We start from the raw sequence: 23,283 nt of genomic DNA on the forward strand, positions 1-23,283 counted from the left end.
CTTGGGTCTATATTAATAAACACTGTATGCTCAGTGCTCGTCTTGACAATAGTCAAGCATACAGTGTTTATTAATATATACGTTGGGTAAGGGCAAAACCCGTTATATAGATTAACATCTCCCCAACGCAAAAATACATTTTGAAAACTGTAGATTTGTAAGACATTAACTGTTGATTCGTGACGAATCTCCAGTTATTGTCTTGCGAATCTATAATTATTGTTGGCAACAATAACTATAGATTCGTAGCTTACGAATCTACAGTTTGCCGTAGATTCGTAAAAATAATCTACACTTTGAATAAAGTAGTGACGTCACAGACATAGTTTAATCATGAATAACCTTTCAACAGCGAGAGAAAGCAAGCGTTTTATACTGTTTGTGCTGCAAGTATAGTTTTTATTTACGTTCATGCAAATACATGTCATTTAAATAATGCTTAACCAAAGCAGATAACCCACACAACAGTCCCTAATTCGCCTCCCAGGCCTTACACCCCCGAATACACGCGTTTCACGGAATTCGTAGCCCGATGGCGCCAGGCGTTAATAGTGTAATTCTTCAAAATTGTGTAACGCCGAGCCCGACATACCGTCCTCAAACACTGCTAAGATTCGCGTATTGGCGAGCTCGTACACATCTGATTTCTTGCTCCTCAGGAAAAAAACAGAGGGTTCACAGAGGATCATGAACGTGATGATCAATCTTCCACTTCACGGCAACTATTCACTTGCTCTTCATGTACAAAAGCACCGCTCCCCATTAGGTTCCCGTAAGAATCCAGGCCCTTTACGTCAGCTTTGAGGCATAAATTTCGAAGTGGCAGTGTGGCGACCAGAAGGGCTTCGAAGATCAGAGACAGAAAGGGCCTGGAAAAGCTCCAAGAGACGCCGCCGCTCGCGGACTAGACAACAGCCTGTAGACGCTAGCTACTGGCCTAGGTGAAAAGGATAGGTTGTTTCCATGGCAATGTGACACGATCATAAGTCGATAACGAAAAAATCCCCCTGCAACTTACGAGGTGCAAAATTACGGACAGAGGTAGTCGTATACATTCGCAATAAAATATTCATGACCGTAACAGGAGAGTAAATTCAGTTACACGTGCCATCAACAATGGTCAAAAATAAACATTATCGATAATTACTTGTAAAATAAACATACATACACAGTTGACTCTCGATATAAAGAGCACCGTTATAAGAAAACAGTGTCAAAGAGTAAATTTTGAGCAGCTGAATATTTTGAATAATGTTTTTCTTTGTTTTTCTTCGCCTTTGATAACAAAGTCATGGTTATCACAAGGTAATTTTTTTCTAGCCACTGCACGTTTGTTATAACGAGAGTTGACTGTATCATTGGAGAGTAATCAAAACTCAGAACTCCGTACTCTATTTTGGGCAGCTGATTCAGATGTGAATATCTATGAGGAAATGAACTTGAAAACAATACAGGGCAGATCCCCAGCGTACAAGGGAGCATTTCTTGCTAATGACAACAAAACGTTGTGTCAAACCACACATTCCTCTCATTCGAATAAAGAAATGTTGACAATACTGCTAATCGTTTTCCAAATAGCAGTAGGCCTATGGCAAACATTTCTCAGAATCAGGACGATAGTTTTGGCACGGTTCCACTGTAGCTTAGTGTACAATAAAAGCTTCTAGAATAAACTCCTCCAATATATACAAAGGCTAAATACATGTATATTAATAAATGTACAACTGTGAGACACGTTATGGTAATTACTTAACCACCAGGAAGACGTTTTGCAATCAGAGAAACATTTCAAAGTCTTCATGTACTAGAGGCAAAATTCTATTGTCCGAAGTAGGATAGATAGAGATTCGTTTGACCAGGATATAGGGAAAAAGTGGGGGACAGGTCGTCGAAGTTGGAAACACGTTGTGCACACAAATTAAGAACTCCTTAATTAAAAAAACCCCAATGAGAGCGAGCATTTCGTTAATGTCTTCAATAAACACATATGAAGCCAACTTTATACATCCAAAGCTCAAAAGTAATGTTGAAGGCTGGGATTCTCGTCATATCTATCATTACAATCACATATACACAGCATTAAAGATACAGTTTGTGTGGCAATTGCTTTTTCCGTACTGAGGGATACAAAATACATGTACATAGAGTCTGACCGAACATTACAAAACAGGTAGAAGAGCCAAGTGGATCCAAACCATTTTTTTTGGGGGGGGGGAATTTTATTGGGGATAAGAGCCCCAAAATTCTCATTTTTTCTGCAACCTTTCATGGCCTTTCTACAGGTTGAGGCTACATTTGGTGCTTTGTATATGCTTCTGAAGGAGGGGACAGGAAATCACAAAATTGCCTTTCACTTCAAAAAAACAATTGTTTGCTTCTTTAATGTGGGAGTACCATGACCCCATTGACCCCACATCCGCCCTTGAGAATAACAGAAGCCAAAAATGAAATGCCAATAATTTTATACAAATATGCACATCGGACATGAGAATATAATTTGAACAGTTTTGAATGCCAATAAAATGTCAAGTTTGTAACAATGTTCATCCTCAGCACTACTTGCTACTGGGATGGTACTACTCAAGCAAAATGATGCCCTGGTTCTTAAAATTGTCTGTACTGTAACATCACATTTCTGGTTCAAAAGATTTTATCCTATCTGATTACATGATAAAAACAGGAATTGGTCCAACAAACGAGTCTAAAACTCCCTCAAAATTCTTGCACTGTCATTCAGTTTCTCTGGATACATATTTACAATCATTTACGATAAGATGGCCAGGTACTCTAGTGCCTTAATCGTGATACCACACTTGGTCCTTGTTATAACATCTCACTCACAGACTGCATCTTTATTGGCTAATAACTAGTCACATGCCATTCACTATATTGTTGTGCATGGCCAAAAGAACCATACTTGTAATAACCAAAATACTCTACGAACAGCAAAAGCTTTTGTGTATTACATACAGATGAGCATGTTGTGCATCTTTCCAAGTCTGATAATAAAGAGCTAGTTTCAAACATTCTGTGCAGAGATAGTTTGGAAAATTGCTGGTGAATATTAAACAAATATTCAAATGGTATTTCATTTAATTATGTGAAGGCTAAATTAATTAGTCATTGCTAAGATCAAGCAGCACCTGTATATGAGGCGTTATAAAACAAATACTGACTTCTTTACCTCATGGGGCGTAAAACGGTGACCCATGGAGTGTTCTGTTTCTCCCAAGATGAAATAAAGCTGTCAATACTTGTACATGTATACTATTTTCCAGCATCTCTGTTCGCATGGCAGTTTGGTTGTGGACTTCGGAGGGGAAGATTGGTAAGTTGGTCAGTGGTCACGTAACTACCAGGACCAACTGGCCCATTGGGCACTACCCCATCATCGGTGATGGCGGTGCTGGGGACAACGCCCAGATTCCCAGAAAGCAACCCTGTGGCTTCTTGCTGTGTCACATTCGCCAGGTTGTCAGTTTCAAGCCTAGATTCATTCTGTAGCACTAAGGGTTCAGATACAACATTCTCCTGTCCACGGTTGTTGTTGTTGTTGTTCGAGGGGCTTTCCTCTGCAAAGGCCACTTCAGGATCCAGTGGCGCAATGTTGCTCATTTGTGCCGCTGTTATGTAGCCACCACCACTGCTGCCGCCCACTGTTCCGTTCATGTGGATGTGGTCGCTGTGTGTAGCAGGCTGCGCAGAGGGTGGTGGGGAGAGATTCGATAGCTGTGCTTGATCGACATAGCCAGAAGGTGCAGCACTGTGCATTGCCTCACCTGCAACGTTTCGAGCCATCGGAGGAACTGACATGTTGGGTAACATTCCCTGGACGACATATCCATTCACATTGGCCGGCTCAACTCCATTCATGCTTTCCACATCAATACCGTCAGAGTCTAAACCGACCCTCACATAGTTCAGTGCCCCTTCTTCACTGTCGTCAGAGAGGGCATCTGCACTTTGAGTCCTGGCAATATTTGGGGCTCCTGGGGGCTTGTTGGTAGGTGTGGTTTCAGAGACTGGCGGTGCACAAGGTGCTGTGGCTCCAAGGGACACCAATGAGGCTCTGTCTCGTGGGGAATTTGATGAGTCCACAGTACATTGCGAAGGTTCCTGTGATGCCCTCACATGTGGCCGATCAAAGGCACTGTGGACATAAGAATCAATTCCTGCCCCATTTACATCCTCCTCTGACCTGCTCCCTTGTCCTTTTGTTGCCTCAGCCCCTCCTGTCTCCTGTCTGGCCTGACTCTGAGAGGGCCCAGCTGAGTCCTGACTACTGCTTCCCGTGCTGTCGCACAGTGCGGCAGTGGCTCTGGCCCCTCCACGCAGTCCCATCTGACTGTAGGCATCGGCAGGACTCTCAGAAGGGCTGTACATTCTGTCACTAGAAGCTGCTGCCCCAGGAACGAACCCTTGCTGGACATAGTCCAATACAGTGCCATCGTCAACACAACTGGCCCCTGCTGAGTCTCCCCGTTCCTTGCCCTTGGCACCCCGTGGCTTGTCACCAATGTCAAAGCCATCGGTTATGATGTCGATGTCAACCATGTCCTTCTCCTTTGGTCCAAGATCGACAAACAGCTGACAGGGGATGAGGTCATCAAACTTTTCCGGTTCCCTGACCATGATATGTTTTCTGTTTTCTGATAAGCAATCATTCTCTGCCTGTGAAGCAATAATTGGACAAATACTTTTGACGTTTTCTTTTGGAAGTCTCTTTTCTTTAAAATATATACCTAAAAAGGGGAAACAGCAACAATCTGCAAGGAGCCAAAACTAACATGGGAAATTCCACCATCTGTCGCTTTCCATTGTTTGGAAAAAAATGCAATCAATGTTTTCACACAAATGAAATCCAGTTGCTTATCAAACAACTGGCACTATTGGCACTTGGCATTTCTTGGAGTGGGTGGCAACCAGCCCCTGGTATAATGTATGCAACAGATCATGAAGGTCTGAACAAAAATATGGGCACTTTACTGTTAGCAGACATCGGCACACTAATGAATCTAGTTTTGATGGTTGTTTTGGTTTGATAACTACTTAATTAAACTGTGTAAGACAAATGTGTGCTCACCCAAAGCAGTGATGGGGGCCTGATAGCTGGAAATTTGCGAATCGACTTCTTGATACGACAGAAGATGATCACCACAAGCACAACGGCCATGAGGAAGGCAAAACACACACCAACTACAAGTCCAACAGAAATTGGCTCAGCTAAAAGGGAGGGAAAAAAAGATGGATCAGCCACGTGACAGCCAATGGACGAATTAGCCCCGGCCGTTCCACATCTTTTGACATCCACCGAGATGTTCCAGAAGTCTTTGCAGGATTGAGCTCAGGTAGAGCTCGGCAGCTGTAACACTGCGTGGTGACGGCATATCCTTGCATGGGCAAGTCCGATCAAGGACCAGAGTTAACCGTAACTCCACCAACTCTGATCAGGTGCATGCTATTTGAAGACAGCTGGACTAGTCTAGTCCACTATGAATGAGCAACCTACCAAGGTCGGTCACATCGCTGGCTGTAACAGCTGGTTTTAATAGCACAAGTATATGAAAAAAAAAAGAAGTAAAGGCAGGAAATGTACTAGCAAGTATGTCACTGGTCACTTTTTTCTATCCTTGTTATTTTGCCCTTCCTACTTCCACTGCTTCTCCTTAAAAGTCTAAATGATGGTTGACTGAAGTCACACGCACTTCAACTTCACTGCACACACGCTAGGTACATCACAAAAAAACCAGTAGTTGACTACTGGTCCTTGATCGCCTCAGACCTATTCAGTAAGAAGAGGTTAGAGGCTTTTAACTGGATTCTGTCCTGTCTGCCCTTATTTGTTATGGAAAGATAATCTGTCTCCTCCCTCAAGTTTTAACTCACGCGTTACGACGTTAATTCTACTGCACGATGACTTCTTCACAGATGTTCCCATGGAGTTGCGTGCCTGTATGTGGAAGTAGTAGTACTGGTCTTTTTGCAGGTCTGTGGACAAATATGATTTTTTTTATGAGACATGCAGCCTGTAGACTAATTCCCCTGTCACAATTAAACACCAACATCTCTGCTCTGTAAGGGTGGTGGGACACAGCAACTGAAACAACTCAGCATTGAAACCAATGAAACGATGCAACCAGCACTGAGTAATGTATTATCAGTCTGTGAGTGCCAGTGTTGTACCCGAGTACTCGTCGAGTACCAAGCTCTCTGCCAAATATTGAGCTGGCTGGGTGGGGATAAAGCTGGAGTCCATGGACATCAGATGGTACTGGTAGATGCACAAAAGTAAGATTACAAAATAAGATGATGACTTCAGAACATCACTATTTCAAAAAAATTAAGTTTTTATGACAAATGAACTTGATAAGTACTTGGCTGAGTACTGTTCAAGTATTTTTCTCTTTAAAACTTCACTTTTACAAAACCGGAGTGTCTGAAGTCTTACCCCTGTGCATGTACCAACAAAGACTCATGTACTCCAGCATTACTCCCTAGTCCTAATCAGTTCAATAGTTGGCTAAAAATACTTGATGCTCGTAAAGTACTTGACTACAACACTAATGAATGCTACTGGTCAGTGATGCATGCAAATACATGGTGTAGTCACTTGTAAAGGAGATTGAAAAAAAAGGACTCTGCGCCACTTTAACAACTGCCACATTTCCAGCTTGCTCAAATGCATGCCCACCTTCAAGTTACCAAACAAACACAATGGGTTGATGAGCGTGGCACCACCTCAGTGACAAATGACTTCTAGTTGTAGCTGATGGATTGGTTTTGCTCATGGCTGGATTACCCCATCTAATGCTTGAGGCCCATGAAAGAAATCGGGGACCTTCAAACACTCTAGGGCCAGAACAGATACCACAGTTTGCTTCTCTCTTTAAGTTTCAATATTCATGTACCGGTTGGAAGAGCTGAAAACAATCTAGTACCCATTGTGCGGCAGCCATGCATCAACATGAAACACCTGGCTGCAGCGCTTACCAGCACTGTGGAATTGGTAGTAGTGCCTAGAATGGAGTAGAACCAATGACACACAAAAGCGTGGCACCAACAGCAGACTTAATTGGGCCCCCTGGTTTCACAGCATTAAACTATGTGCTGCATGCAATGCCCACATTGTGTAATGAAGGCAGGGCTCGCAGAATCGGTAGTCCGACGTCCCAGGAGAACCAAAGTATTTTGTTGGGCGACCAAATGTTCCAGGCTGCCAGCCTGGTGGGCAAGCACCTGTTTTCGGCAACACATTTTTGCCCGGGGTTTTGGACATTTCAGCACCGTGCACTGAAAAAAGATCGCAAAAAAAGACTGCAAAAAACAGAGCGACATCCTAACCTTGATGTTGAATGACTGTACATGTTTGGGTAGGTGCACCATGGTACGTACGGTCAAATCATTGGCATGAACCAAAGGTGTCTGCATTCAGTCTTTTTCCTTGTTCCGGATCGCTAAAACTATATTCAGTCATATTACAGCTCAATTATCATCAAATTCCAATGAAATGGGAGCAGAGGTCTACCTTGTACATGTACATTTTCAAATTTTGAGCTTTGAATTTGTCTTACAAGATCGACAAACGTGACGACGACACTTTTCCTAGTTCTGGATCGGTTTAGCCAGTTCTGGATCACTTCAAAATTTTCTTTACACATAAAGCGTAGTCAAGCGTAAACCCATTTCTCTGCCAAAACCATTGTAACAACCATATTTTCTAGTAAAGAAAATCTAATTTTAAAGGGGATTTGTTTATATATTAGAATATCAGTGCATCAACATGGTAGCCTGCATAAATTTTGACTTGACTTTGGTGCCCAGCGAGCCATCGACCACAAATCCCTCCACGCCACAAAGTTGGCGAACCCATTACATCACGTACAAATCTGTTACGCACGTAGACTCCTGTGCCCGAAGGGCAACTACATTTTTAAAAATTTCGCGAGCCCTGGAAGGTTCACTTACCTGTAGTTACTGTATAAAGGTAACAGGGTAAACACCGAGTTTCCTCTTGCACTGCATCAGCAGGCAAGGGCGCGGTTAGAAGGGCTAAATTCCCACATTCAATCAGTGTCATTTATCAACCACAACTGAAAAATGCATCGTATTTCATTTCATGATGCAATACTGCCTGTAACTGCAATTCTCGGTTGCACTGTTTTTCAATGTATGAGTAACTGTTTCCAGTAACAAAAAAGCAATGCACACCGTGCAAGGGAAAATGAATCATCTGATCAGCAAAGACTCAAAAAGAAAAACAAACACCTACCCGGTAACTCTGTGGCCAGGCAGTTTACTAAACAACCCCCTTTCACAGTGTAGTGCCCCACTGGAAAGACCAATAGAAAACATCCCCTTGGCATTCCTCCAAATGTGAGGATGCCTACCACTGCAGTGTGAACAGAGCCTAGAATGCTTTCTAAAGGCAAACACTGAAGCACTTTGGAATATGAGGCTTGTCTCTATCCTTTGGATCTGCCACAGGTAGGACTGTAAGCTTTAAGCAGGAGGCACATTAGCCCTAACTTCCTAGAGCAACTTACTAGCAACCTTCCTCATCCTTTGAAATTCCAACACCGAATAGTAAACTGTGCACATAAACAGCTAGACTCTGCTTTATTTGCGGTATGCCTAATCCCACGCAAATCACAGTCAGTTTACGAGTGAAGTAATCATCCTGATTCTAACAGACCCCAGTGTTGGAGTTTTGCTGGTTGGGGAAGGTAAGGGTTAAGTCTAGTATCCCACATCAGCTCACCATAGACTGTGTAGTTGGTGACATTCACGCCTACACTCAGTGTCGTCGGCTTGCCTCCATCCCTGCTGGTGTATGAGATGAGGTATCCGAGCAACTCCCCATTTAGTTTGAACTCATTTGACAGGGGCTGTGGTATCAAAATCATAGCATGTCCGCTGTTACATGTATTTCATTTGCAGGGCCAATATAAAGAAATGCGATTGACCACAAACACCCTCCCCCACTCCCAAAACACACCCAAATGGAAAACCCACCTCAATAATTAACTGTGACCCTCTCTGTGAAAAAGAGTCATGTCACTAAAGCCACTTTGGAGATAAAGGCCTTTGAAAGAATCTTGCGCAGTGTTTAAAGCAATAGGAATCTTCAACATTTTAGTATCTACTGTACGTAAGTCCATTTTTATGTAACATTGTGTACCAAACTGAGTGACACATCAAAACAAAGAGCTCAAATTCCTCATAGGACCAAGTAAAAATCAAAGAGAGCCACAGAGACTTGTGACTCATTTTTACAGAGTAGGTTACAAATACAGGCATTTTTGTACCAAAGCAAGAAAAACACAAGAAAATTTTAGCCATTCGGAAATTACATTACTTGATATAAGCTAAAAAATGAAGGCATTCATTGGCCCAAACCACAAGTACAACACGTACTGTGCCAAATGGGAAAATGTTACGCTATTGCTCCAATGGTATCAACCATTTGGTATCAAAGATTTAAATTTGCTAAGATATTATCAAAAAATAAAACACGCCACAAACACAGCCAAAACAAAAACAAAAAAGTAATTGAACAGTTTTCGATTCAGTTGGAAATGTTTCACTTCCATCCAAGGCTGGGGTATCTTCTTTTTTTGGCAAGATTTCCAATGACCCACCTTCCAAGAGAGCTGCACTTGCCTCCTGTTGCTGTTAGGATTCGGTTTGTCGACGCATCTGAAATTTTTTGGCAGATCTCGAGGGACTTTGAAGAAAACCAAGAATGTTAATTTTAAAAATATGAAAAGTACAAGCAAAAAAATCATAACAAACCCCAAAAAACCCAAGTTGGCAAAGAAGATCATGTACATGTACCTGCTACTCATACATGTGTATTTTTTTCCCCTCGCTCCTTCTTAAGTTTGTAGGAACATTCTGAAAAGCTAACACTACTGAGGATATGACACAGTATATACAAATGGTATGTCAATGAGGTCATGACTGCACATCCAAACACCCAGAGGGACTTTGATAAGAAGTTCCCATTTCCGCTCATTTGACTGACCTCTGGTCAGTGGTCACCCACAGGCCCGAGGGGGACACTGATGTACAAAAGTGACCTAATTACACCAGCCCACAAATTTCATTACATGCATGTACCTCTGTGCAAAATACAAAAAGGAACTTTTCAGGGATTACAACTGAAGGCATTCTAAAGAGTCACATATTTTCAGCAAAGTGCCCGACTGGGCACTATTACTTTAAATTACTTGCAATGTACATGTACATGTAATTGCGAGTGCCTAATTTGGACGGAAACAAATGTCATGGAATGGCCTGTACAGGTGTCCCTATGATTACATGTACATGTAGGTTAGAGTCGCTCCTCACTTCTTTTGGTGTACAGTTCCATGTACTTGCTATACGTGTTTCTCTCAAACTGTGAACATTTGAAAAAAGATAATGTAATAAAGATTCGGGTTGACTTCCACGTAGTGGGTGGCCAGCTAAGGTTCTAAAGACAATCAACTCCACTCAGTGCAGGACCCAGTCTGGTCTGACAAGTCAGCTGAAGCAAATCAACACATTTCTGCTGCAAATGGCATTAATCAGACGTGGTTCCTAAAATGTCAGACGTGGATGACAGACCATCCCCTGTCCTGGTTCCCCCTTCCACAGTATCACAAAGCACTGCGAGTGAATGGTGGTCTTACCTCCTTCAGTGGTACGCCCTTCGGCCACTTCTGAATAGTTGCTTTCAATGGTTGGACGTTGCGCCTTCACTCTGACTTTGTACAAGCCGTATGGATGACCCAAACCCACGAGAGTGTACTTCACTGTTCCTTTCTCGGTCTTGTTAATACACAGAATTGAGGTTAACAAACCATTCACAGTATGCTGTCAAGACATTTTGGGAGACGGGCATGCCAGTTGGGTTTGTACTGACGGGCAAATTTTGTTTAAATATAAAATAAGGCAATGGGCAGGTGATGGGAGATGACAACTTGTATTTCCAAGGATGGATTTGCGCCGGGGAGATGTTAATCAATCTTGGACTTTTGCCCTGCCCAACATGCATCATAACATTGTATACTCAGTGTTTGCTCCCATAGGCTTGTGAAAAAACCACAAGCGTACTTGGGTGGGACTCGAACCCACAACCTCCTGCTAGTGCAGATGTCTATGGTACACATCGAGCAGGGCAAAAGTCCAAGATTGATTAACATCTCCTTGGTGTATATCCATTCTTAGAAATAGTTGTTCTCGTTAACCGCTGCTACGTCTGAGTCGAACCAGCAAGCCGACACCGGCAAGCTCGGTGGTCGAGTAGTTAAGACATCTGCACTAGTAAGCAGGAGGTCGTGGATTCGAGTCTCACCCGGGTACACTTGTGGTTTTTTCCACAAACCTTCAGGTGCAAACATCGAGTATACAGTGTTATGATACACGTCTAGCAGGGCGAAAGTCCAAGATTCACTACAACTTGCCACGGTGGGAGTTTCCAGCTCAATTCACCACACAAATGCAATGCAATTTACCCGTACCTGCTTCTTATACCAGCTTTCATTGGCTGGGGTACCTTCCCACCTGTACTCTACGATGTAGGTAATGACCCCTGGGTCGGAGAGCTCATCTGGAGGACGCCAAGACAGGAGGAGCCTGGAGTCGGAATGGTTGGAAACGCTTAGCTGGCTTGGGGGATGCAACTTGCCTAAGAAACAACAGGAAAGATGCACGATTTTGGATCCATTGAACAACACCCAACTTCATGAAGCTGACAAGCAGAAAATACTGTTTTGTAAATTTATGGCCAAAGAAGTAAGCATAAAAAAAAAATCCCTACCCCAAAACAGCTGACAACAACCTGTTAAAAGCTACATGTAGACTAATTGGACGCCATATTGGCAGGTGCCCTGCTTTTGCCAAGGCTCCCCAAAATTAGCCATGCTTCCCATTTGTTCATTTGTTCAGGTTACGTGAAGAATTTGCACTTTATAAATGAATCAATAGGACTGTATTACTATATCATGACTCACATCACGATGAATGTGATTTGATTTCAGTCTGATGTTTTGTGTTGTGCCAAGTGGTTTGGTATCACTACAACTCAGAATATGCAAGCAGTTGCTCCTCTCAATGCTCCCATCTCAACACATGTACATGTACAAAGGGACAGAAACAAACAGCAAATTTCTTGTGGAGACCTTTTATCCTACTCTCTTGGGCCTCCACAAAGCACCAGTTCATCAGATCATACTCACACATGGAAGGACAAGGCAAACGCCACATGCTTCTTCAGCTATGCCAGCAAGGCATAAAAATGAAGGGATGCTGAATTTGTTTACCCAGTAATGCATCCAAGAAACAAACAAAACAAGTTCAAAATGAGCTGACATGGACTCTACTTACTGTCTGTAAGGGTGTTGAAGCATTTTTTTGTAGAATCTGCCACCATGTTCCACTCATTGGTTGTTCTGACGCGGTAGTCACAACGATAGCATGGCTTACACTTGCATTTACAGCTGGTGGCACCGCATACATGGCAATCAGGGGAACAGCATTCCTTCCAAACTTCTCCACTGCTGGTATAATGATATCAAAGACAATGTGATGGTGATTTGAAAAACAACATTCTATCTTTTGTTGTTTTGAGCGAGTGCCATCTAGAAACCTAGGGCATGTAAGGATGTCCCTAGGTACAATGAATGTATCGTAAGCTTTGGAATATAAGCCACGGCTTTTGCATGTATGTTGATTCTCATGCTGAAAAAGTCTCTACAGCTAATACACCAGACGCAGGCCTTGAAATAGTACCAGCCCGGCATAAAACTTCTAGCGAAAAATGCTCCGGGCTACCTAAACTTGGTTCCTTGGTTGCCCGGTGGACTGGTGAAAAATTCAGAATAAGCCTACCTGTTAAAACTTAGATCAAAATATATAATGCTTGTTGCGATAATAAATACAAGATCGCAAAAACCGAGTTGTTGTGGATGTGTTTTTACTTGAGTTTTTGAAACGTGATTCTCGCATGACAGGGCGATAAGCGACTGTGAATGCCATGAACAGAGTAGACTGGTGGGTTGTAGTGCTGGAGTAGCATAGCACATGGTACAGTGCTATACCACATGTGCACACTATTCTCGTCTACTGTTTAGGCCACTTCTGCTTCTGACTACATGTACATGCCTCTCAAAAATAGTATCGGTAGCAGGGTTCTGGCCAGGATGGTTTTAGTGCCGGCAGGACTATCTAAGCGGAGCGCCACCATCGGTTGGCACGGAGTGTAGCAGAAAATTTTTGGAATCTAAAAGCCCCCAGATGGCCGGAAACAGCACTTTCTGGGTGTTTTCAGCTGTGTATACACAGCCTAGAATTAGGGATCTCATGTCTGAAATTTACTAAAAAAAAATTGAAAATTTGTAATTTTGGTCAACTAGGATGAGGTGATAATTTTAGACGGGCAATTGAATTAGAAAAAAAAAGAGTAGAAATAAATATTGATTTTATTCTGTAAATCCCTTAAATATTGAATTAATTTCTATCTCTATGATGCCCATAATTTTTCATTGCTATTCAAATCATTTTTCATTTTTTTTGTGTGTTGAAAATAAGGCGAAACATGCAAAATCTTGGCGGAATATTTTCCTTATTTTCTTTGTACAAAAGTTCGTACAGTATGCATATGGGATAACGACATTCATAAATGTGTGCAGGGGTTTTCTGAACAGTCATTTTAAAGTCTACATGAACATAATGTAGATTGGCCATTTGCTTTTCAGACACATTTGGCCATGTGTCACGTGCATACTGAGCGCGTGTATCTTGCCATACGGAACTCGTTTACGGAAAAGGCAAAATCATGCTTGCGGAGTTAATATTTTCACCGTGGGATAAACAACAATTAACGAATGCGGTGCGATCGTTGGTTTAAAAAACGATCGCAGTGATCGTTTTATGCAACATCGAGCAGAAAATACATGCACCGAATGTTGCTAACCGTGGTCGGCGCGGCGAAAAACAGTCACAGTCGATTGTCAGTTTTGCAAGTACATGTGAAATTGTTTTTCTGCCAGATTTTTAAGTGTTTAATTAAACGAAGTGTGAATGGGGTCATTTGCAATTTTGTCTTTCTGAAAGTTAAGCCAAATTTTCTTTTCAAGTTGTGGAACTGGGTAAAATGCGGAACTGGACAAACAACGCTGTACATCATGGAGAGGGGGTTTTCCGATCTTCGCACACTGAGATGAGAGCGTTGCATATGCAAGCCTATGTGTGGCCTTCCAACCAATGGAAAGATTAGTTACGCACTATGTACACGTGCATTGCGCGTAACAAAGCCTCCTATTGGTTCATGTTAATATTTGGTCCAGATATGCTGCATATGCACGTACGTTGGTGCGCAGACGATATGCATGGCAGTGCAAAGTGAAATTTACGAAGAAATTTTACGGTTTCTTCACGATCTTCATATCTTCACGATCGATCCCTCGACCAAGATGCTATTTTATTTGGGTTCTTGTCGGGAATATGTGCCGGTCGGAAAAGTTGATTTGGCAGATTGTGGCGGTCGGCAATTCTGCGTGCCGGTCGGGCCCGACCGGCGCCGACCGGCAGCGGCAGATCCCTGCGGTAGGTCAGAATTTTGTTTGGTCAATTTTTTGTGCTGATGTAATAGCCTGAATGGGGATGAAAGCTTTCAAAAATTGTCTCAAACAATTATAAAACATGTCTTGATATAAGTAAAATTTCTGCAGTTGACAGATCACAAGAATTATGGACAATCACACACAGTTAGTCAGGTAATCACGATGGCAAACTAGCCAGCAATGTCGGTGTATCGCGTGGTAAGCATACATGATGCATCCAGACAGGCGATAAACCATGTGGCAGGAACTCGTAAACACAGAAAAGAAATACATAACCAAGAAACCAAGTTCTGTGAATTAACTTGAAGAAATCCTCTTGCAACATCGATGTTTTTTCGACCTGCAGCTGTATGGCTACATGCGACACTGATGTAGTTTTGATCGACTCCTGACTGGGACGTAAAGACTGGTTAGCACATTTCGATCTCGTGTTCTTTTGCATGGCCACAGCGTGGTAGGAACCAGCACAGCTTTACTTTCATGCATTGAGCTTTGCACACAAAATTTCACTACTGCGACAGCAAAACATGAGTGGAACTCGTGAAAATGACAGAAGTTTCTTTTCAAAAATTGCAAATTAAGTAGGAAAATATATAAAAACAAGCGTTTTAACATAAGAGAGGGTTGTTGAAAGATATTTTGTAAAGACAGAAAAGACATCAGCATTAATTTCTATTTTGTTTAATTTTGTAAATTGGTTTTCTAACTTACTGATAAAAATGTTAGGGTCGTGCAAAAAAGTAAGGGTCGGTGGGTAAACGGAAACCAGAAGTATTTTGGGGGGGCCCTTATCAATTTTTCCGACAACAGCTAGCTTTACTGGGCATTGCAGGAGTCCTTGAAAGCATTTGGTACAAAGTAAACACAAAGCCAAACAGCACCCTCTTCTGATTGAAAAAAGTTTTCTCTCGTTCACCGCGCATGTTCGAAGGTCGGAAAGTAAGCAAAAAGTAGTAGCATTTTTTGCCAAATGTTAGCAACCCAAACGATAGGAAAAATGGAGCAAAGAGATGATTTTGATCCTGGCTCCGTGACCAGTGACTTTTACTGACATACATGCCTCTTTATTTATTTATACCATGAGCCTTTTATTTTCCGAAATGACAAATTCTGCATTGGTAAGCTGATAACATAAACATTTTTTTTATAAACAAGCTAGTAAAACTCTAAAACGGGCTAGTAAAATATCCATTGAACTAGCCCAGTGGACTAGCAAGGAAAAAAAGTTTGAGCAAGGCCTGCAGACGGCACGGCAAACTTTGAAGGATAAAATCAGTCACAAAAACCGTGGCCGGGCAATGCGTACCACGTGCTGGTGGTACTCAAGTTTTCATTGATTGCCATTTACATCTACTAACTTGAATCTTGGAAAATAAACAAAAATTTGAGTTGTCCGGATTTTGAGTTATTAACAAAATTCCCCGAGTCACGGAGTCATGAAACACATACATGAAATGTGTACGTTATCCTAAACTTGACATGCTCTACTGTGGCAACATTTTTGATGATTATTTCCCCACTTTTTATTCATTCTCATGGTGTACTTTTTTGGCAGACAAATAATAATTTTACTAAGATTTTTTTTATTGTTGTTGTCTAAAGAATTCTTTCTACCATTAAAAGAAAACCAATCGCTTCAGTGGTGTGCCTTTGTGTGGCACATCTTCCGTCTTTTCGCCGATCGTGTTCAGCTTGACATGCCACAGAATTTTGGGGTTTTTCACTTGGGCTTTCTGCTGACAACACTTCCTGTGGTCACGTGGTTCTTGGAAAGTGTCAGTGATTGGACTGTCCACAAAAGGGTCTGCGGCAGCATTCAGGCCAGCCTGAAAACTGGGTTTGTCGTGGTCGCAGTGGTGTGTGCAGTGCATGTGCCGCATGCAACATGCATGCATGAAACACGAGCAGTTCCAATGTGATGACTCAAACCAAGGTCTCGTGGCAGATTTTTCATTTTTGAAGCAATTTGGCAGTGTTTTTTGATTGGCGTCACAAAAACTTTGAGATAACCAGATGTCATGTTGTGGACAGTTACAGAGGTTTTTTCCTTTACAGAGAAGCCTATTCTTTTGGCAAGAAATAGTCGGTCTACAAGATGAAAACAATCTTTAGATTTACCCGACTTGGAGTTGACAAGATTTTATTGTTCATGTATGTCCCTGACCGCATAACTTTTACTGGCCGCTTGGGGAAAAACGGGCAAGAGCTGACGCACAGCCCACGCACACAGGAAAATCATCCAGCCCACAATATTAAATTTGACAATATAAAATGAATTTTTTAGGGCGACATTCGTTCATACTTTTCTTACATTTATTAGGACTGTACATAACCACTGACGCACTGTACTGTTGCTTCAGCATCTTCATGGCTGGATCATCAGCACTGTGGCGTGACTTACATGTATACGCATACATAAATATAAATAAATTGAAATTGAAGACCAATATGAGGTATATATTTAATTCTAAAAGAAAAAAGGGAACCAAAATTAACAAAGTACCATGGGAGTCCTTTCTGACTGTTTTATTGACAAGAAATAGTAGTGAGTTGTTCTTCTTGTGTTCCGCAATGTGTGGAACACAACATGAATTAACCCTTTAATATCTCCTCTAAGACCTTTCCAAATTCACCAGAAAATTTGGGAGGATTTCACAAAAGATGAGAAAGACACATGTATGTATGTACAGTGCAGATCCAGCCACTATTAATCTGCATGAGCCTTGATGACCCTTGAAAGTTACATGTACATTGTACATACAGGTACATGTAAAAAACAAATCTTGGCTTGAAGCAGTGTGGCCGATTTCGGATAATTCAGGAGGTCTTCTGCAAAAATGAGCGGTGAATACATGTGCATGCACCTGTGTAAACTCTGGACCACAGGCTGGCTATGCTGCCCTGCTGTTTTATTTGGAACCGGCAGATCACCAAGGTTTGATTTCCTGTGGCAAGTTCTTCCCCATAACTCCCTGTTCAGAGTCGCCATGAACCATAATTCCACAAAAGCATCCGGAAGGAAGATGTCCCACTCTGTCCAAGTGTCAAAGCGTCTACCCTGGCCTGCCCTTAAATCCTGTGTTGAGTAGTTATCCTTATTCATTTTCTGTACCGGTACTTTAACATGTTTAATAACACTGAGGCACACTGAGCTAGGAAGTTATTTGAGCCATCAAAACTATCCAAAATTAAAAGGATACTTGTAAGGTACTCGTACACGCAATGCCGTTACCGGTACTTTTTAATACATGTACATGTACACCCCTTGAAACACACATGTGAGTCCCAATACACCTCATTTTCACATGTGTTGCTATTTTAAAGGGCTACTCTGATGGCTTGTTGGTTTTCATGCAAATCCGATTTTTAACACACGTAAGCAAAACTGTGGTGTCATTGTAGGCAGCACATCTCATTGTTACCGGGTACATGTACACTGATCTTGAAATCACAATATACTCAGGTCTATGCTTACATGTATGTGACTCACTTTAATGCGAAACTTCTGTTTCACATACATGTACCACGGAGCTATTAGCTCTGGGCATGTAATAACAAAACTCAATGAAAATCTCCATGCGCATCTTTGAGTCTTCTTAGCTCGAGTACAGGTACATGCAAATGTATGTGGGAAATATACAGCAAGGACATTTTTCAATTCAGCTGTGTTGGTTTTCATTTTGTTAATGTTGCATGTCACATTTTGCGTATCGCAATATGTATTGTGTCACAACCCATATATCGTGATACATATATGTACATGTATCGTGTTGTAAACAAGTTTTTTGTATTTAGATGAACCCTTCTGCTTCAACAGGTAAAAAAATTTGCAAAGTTACCTTGGTATTTCTCTGTACATGAGGATGTCGGTGGAATTCACGCTGTCATTCTGGCCTCCTCTCATCCAGGTACACGTAACCCATCTGAAATCGTAGCTGAAGCAGTGCAAACCTGATGCGGGGTCCGGTGGAATTGGATCTACAAGACACAAGTTGTACATTGTACAATTCCAGTGACAGCACTGAAGAAATGTGGTAGCCTGGGCACAGGAATGACCAGTCTTCTGTTCATGTGTTACAATTCTTTATAAATCCAAGGTGTCATATGCCTGTGCAGTGAATTGGTTTTGACTGGGTTTGGCATGAAGTCACTGTTATTCAAAGTTCTCGCACGGGACAAACGCAACGAGGAAAAAACAAAGTACATATACGTGTACTATTCCTGAGCTTCCTGTTTCCTGACCTACCCTACTTTGACAGTGCATAGTTAAAAGTTGTTTGGGGGGAAAAATTGGGGGGAAGATCCGAACTGGAAACGAAGGGAGAAAAAAACACAAATGCATGTCCATTGCACACAAAGTATGAAGTGGTACAAAAAAGTTCAATGGGCACATTCTGCACACAAAGTGCATGAGGTGCCATTTACTATTGTAAAGAGTGCCACCTGACCTCTCTTGCTACCGTTTTCAACCTGTGAACAATAATATGTACATGTACATGTCGAGCTGCAAATTGAATCAGTATTTCCAAAAAGGAAAAAACCAAAATTAATTTCTTCCTACATGTACATGTACAATGTAATTGATATCCACATACATGTACGGTACGTGTGCCCTGTTCTCAGATGTCATTACCAGTAAGCAGAATGACATAAACAAATGCAAAGGTGAGTCAACCACAGAGACCCGGTACCGTATTTCTTTTTCCCTGAATTCTCTCTATGTAACACCAGATTTGTCATATCACTTTCAGATAAAGTTAAAAGATAAAGCCATATTAATTAAAGTTTCAAATGAAGAGTCTGAACATACTCTTAGCAGCAAAGGTTGGGGATAAAAAATTGGAACAAGCCAAACCATGCAGAACAAAACTACATGTACATCAACAAAAGCTGCTTCAAATTTTCGACAGAGGTCTTAAATTTTAGCAGGCCCACTACTCAGGACCTCATTTTAGATTCACAGATCCTTTTGGCAAACTTGCTCTACTGAAGGGGGCTGGGGAATGAGTCAAGTCAGAGTGATTTTTGTTTTGCATACACTGTATAGTATTTGTCTGAATTCAGGTCTCAATCCATGGCTTTGGAAGAAAATACAAAACACAGCATCAATGATTTCTTTGCTTGGAATGAGAATTTCCTTTTCTGATAGTCGTGAAGTCTGTCTCAACAACTGCAACAAAACTGCATGCCGTAAAGGATTACATGTATAGTCTAGATTTTGACTGAAGAGCCTTCAGCAGAAAAAAGAAAGAAACAGCTTCATTTCAATTTTGTTGTGTCACATTGCATTCAGAAGGATCAGATTTCCATTAAAAAATCACTGGCTAAAAATTATATACATCATATACCGGTATTTGGTAGTTACATGTATGTCAGATCACTTGCGTCTTTCCTGTACTCACCAACTCTGCTGGTGGTGTTCTCAGACCATCCTTCAGCAACCAGCATACCGGTACCAGCAGCTGAATGCGGCCGGGGCATCAGTGGAACAGTCAGGCAGCACCAAATGAGCAACAGAGTTCTCCTCCACTGGGAAGTCTTGTATGCCACCATGTTGACTGAACACATCATGACAATGAGCAATGGAAACAAGACTGAAATTCACAATGTGTTACAAAAAAATTACCTCTAAAAATTACAAAGCGAAAGGACTGCTAGACATTACTCCCATCCCCGCAAAGAAAATTGTACAAGTACCGGTACATACATGTACATGTACATGTACATGTAAGTGGACTACATAGAAAATGTACAGTGAAACAAATTAACAGGCAGCTGATATGAGGAGCTGGTGAAAATACATGTACATGTATATATGTGGAATATAAACAGCTGTTTGGGTAATCCTACACAATATTTCTCATGTGATATGGCCTGAAAAGTTTAGATAACTTCCCCCTTAATTTCTCACATTTCCCCCAACATGTACGTGTACATGGAGGCCCCTTTCATTTTTACACTTAATTTACACGTATTTCAGACGCTCTGTTTATTTTGGACAAGAAACGTAGTACATGTACATACATGTCTTCTCTGGAAGTGGAGAGGAAGAAATTCCTTGAAAAATCTGAGGGAAGCATTTCTCTTTGAACAGAACAACACAAACAGATTCTAGCCCACAAATTTGCATAAAAATGTGTGGAGAAACTGGCTTAGGGATGAACGCATCACGTACGCTGCAACAGGACAAAAGGCATCCACAGGTACATGTACCGGTATAAATGTATCTACAAATACATGTAGCACATACATGTACGCAGAACCACCTGGATGTACTTGTACATGTGTACAAACACATGTAGTTTTGAAAATGGGTTCTGCCATGCGTATGTATCCATAGATCTAAACATGGCTTAGTTACAAGTATTTTCTCCTTTTTTCTGTTCCTGATATTTCATGGACATATAAAAAGACTGGAAATCGATAACAATTTTTTTTCAATCTGATACCGTACGTGAAAAGCAAAGACAGAAGTCTTTTCCTTTCTCCCCAATTCTTTCAAACAGCAAACAGAAATTTTATTTCAACCCTGAGCTGAGGTCCAACGAAGATGCTATTCTTTATCACGCACCGCACTGCAGACATTGCCAATGTCATTGGGCATCTTGTGAGCGAAGTGGTAAATGGGCGAAGGGACTATATCTGACTATGTACCACCCAATGAAATAATTAATGTCTGTTGATAATAATGATCTCCGACACACATTTTCTCAGTCATAGGAGCCAAGTTGGCTCGGGACCGAGTTGGGTACGGACCGAGTTGACCGGTACCCAACAACACACACCCACCTGACATGCCTGAGGATGAGTCGACTTGTTTTGCGGCCTATGACGGACGATTTGTCTCTTCATATGATGCAAAGACGGTTAAGTTGTCTCATCAGTTGAGTTGTCCCAAGTCGAGTCGGCAATCACACTTCAGTGATTAAAAGCAATGCCACAGAAGGCAGTGGCTATAGCATAGGCCTACATGATATAGGCTGGCCTAACGGCCAGACGTTAGGCTAAAAAATTGCCACTAAACTTAAAAAATAAACAAAAGCATGGCTTTTTACTACACGCCCTTTACGCTCGGTTTTATCATGAATGGTTTACACAAACAATACCATGAAACATGGAGGGAAAAGTGTGAAATTTCTTACTCTAGGAACTGGCCTTTATCCTACGTGTGATACTAACGCTTTCTCGCAATCTTTCCGCTGTAAATACATATGTACATTGTACATGCATGTCATATATTGTGCTGTGCAGATTGTGACACAAACACGCTGGCCTACTGTACTTGCGTGCGCGTCACGCTTTCCAGGAACCTGATCATCCAACATGCGTATACACACTACGGTGTACTTTCAAGGCCACGTTACGCAGCGCGGTGAATAGCCTGAGAGTTGACTTCTGATAGCGCGCTTCGGAACTCTTGGATAGGAACGTGCACAAATTTTAGAAATGTGCAATTTGTTTTCATGAGTTATTAACACATCAAATTAACTGAAAATTATCTGACCCAAAAAAGAAATATCCTGCCAAACATTTACCCATTAGTCACTTCCGAAAACCTAAAATACACGAAGAACTGCGTGCAGCATACCTGCAGAGCGGCACCCAACCAAAAGCGAATTAAAAGAATTTGAAAAGTGTGCGTGGTATGCCTGCAGGTGGAGCTCAGGTATTAACTGTTACAGTGTGCACCCTGGCTGATGAGGCCGCGCCAGGCGGTTGGTGGCGAGGACTTCCTAGGATTCAACGCTGATGTTAAACGTACGTCTTTGATGGCGACTTTCGGACTGTCCTTGAAACTTCTGTCCTCCAGCTGAGCGGTTTCCTTTTCACAGCTTCCCGTAGACGAGCTGTTTCGGGATGCTGGTATCAGGCGCATGCGTGGCCAGCCCAGCAGATCTGTGCCGTGCAGATTATACTAGGGATTCCAGCCTGTTTTAAGACCTCCGTGTTGGGAATCTTGTCCTGCCAGCGGTGGAGGAGGTTGCGGAGGCAGCGAAGATGGAACAACTTTAACTGTCGTTCATGCCGTCGGTAGAGGGTACGGGTTTCGCAGCCGTACAGGAGAGTGATGAGCACAACTGTATGGTAGACTTTAATCTTCGTGGAAAGTGTGATTCCTCTCCTCTCCCGGAGTTTCTGAGTCTCCCAAAGGCGCTGCTTGCTTTGGAGATGCGATTATACTGACCTCGGCATCGACGCTGGTGGAGCAAGAAAGAATACTGCCCAGGTTGAAGAAGTTGTCAGCGGCCTGGAGTTTCCGTCCCTTCACTGTGATGTACAGTTCGTGTTGCTGGTTGCCAGGGGCAGGCTAAAACATCACTTCAGTCTTCTTTGTACTGATTGTAGGACCAAAACTGTCGCAGAAAGATCTTAGAAGCTGTCCATCTCCAATTGCAACTCGTGCGCACTCGAAGCGTTAAGGGTGCAGTCGTCGGCGAATACAAGCTTCTCTGATCACAGTCTCCTTTACCCTCGTGACGGCCTGCAGGCTCTTGAGGTTGAACAGCTTGTCATCGAACATGTACTTGATGTGGACGCTAGGGTTGCTGTCCCTGAAGGCGTCAGTCAGCATTGCCGAGCACATCATGCTGAACAGTGTAGGGGTACGAACACAGCCCTGCTTGACTCCGTTTGTCACAGGCAAAGCGTTAGTTGCCTCACCGTTGTCCAGCACACA

General features: G+C 42.2%; 1 protein-coding gene across 3 annotated transcripts; it reads right to left on the reverse strand.

Annotated features, from left to right (window-relative positions):
• Positions 1-378: 378 nt before the first annotated feature.
• On the reverse strand, positions 379-21,868 carry LOC147795539 (uncharacterized). Of its 3 annotated transcripts, none has more exons than XM_087131685.1 (11): positions 21,749-21,868; positions 20,009-20,164; positions 18,446-18,584; positions 12,370-12,542; positions 11,505-11,671; positions 10,674-10,812; positions 9,639-9,724; positions 8,759-8,885; positions 5,887-5,988; positions 5,084-5,223; positions 379-4,671 (listed from the first exon to the last, which is right to left on the reverse strand). In XM_087131685.1, the coding sequence occupies exons 2-11, from the start codon at positions 20,157-20,159 to the stop codon at positions 3,268-3,270; spliced, it is 2,628 nt and encodes an 875-aa protein (XP_086987811.1). In that variant the 5' UTR covers positions 20,160-20,164; positions 21,749-21,868; the 3' UTR covers positions 379-3,267. The 3 variants fall into 3 exon arrangements, with proteins under 3 accessions (XP_086987811.1, XP_086987810.1, XP_086987809.1); XM_087131684.1 differs by having other exon boundaries at positions 1,051-4,671; positions 12,370-12,539; positions 21,396-21,868; XM_087131683.1 differs by having other exon boundaries at positions 1,051-4,671; positions 21,396-21,868.
• Positions 21,869-23,283: the final 1,415 nt, after the last annotated feature.

Source organism: Acanthaster planci, unplaced genomic scaffold (assembly GCF_054643075.1).
Source record: "Acanthaster planci isolate LZ-2023a unplaced genomic scaffold, COTS_SCS Contig8, whole genome shotgun sequence".
In the NCBI taxonomy this organism is placed as follows: Eukaryota; Metazoa; Echinodermata; class Asteroidea; order Valvatida; family Acanthasteridae; genus Acanthaster; species Acanthaster planci.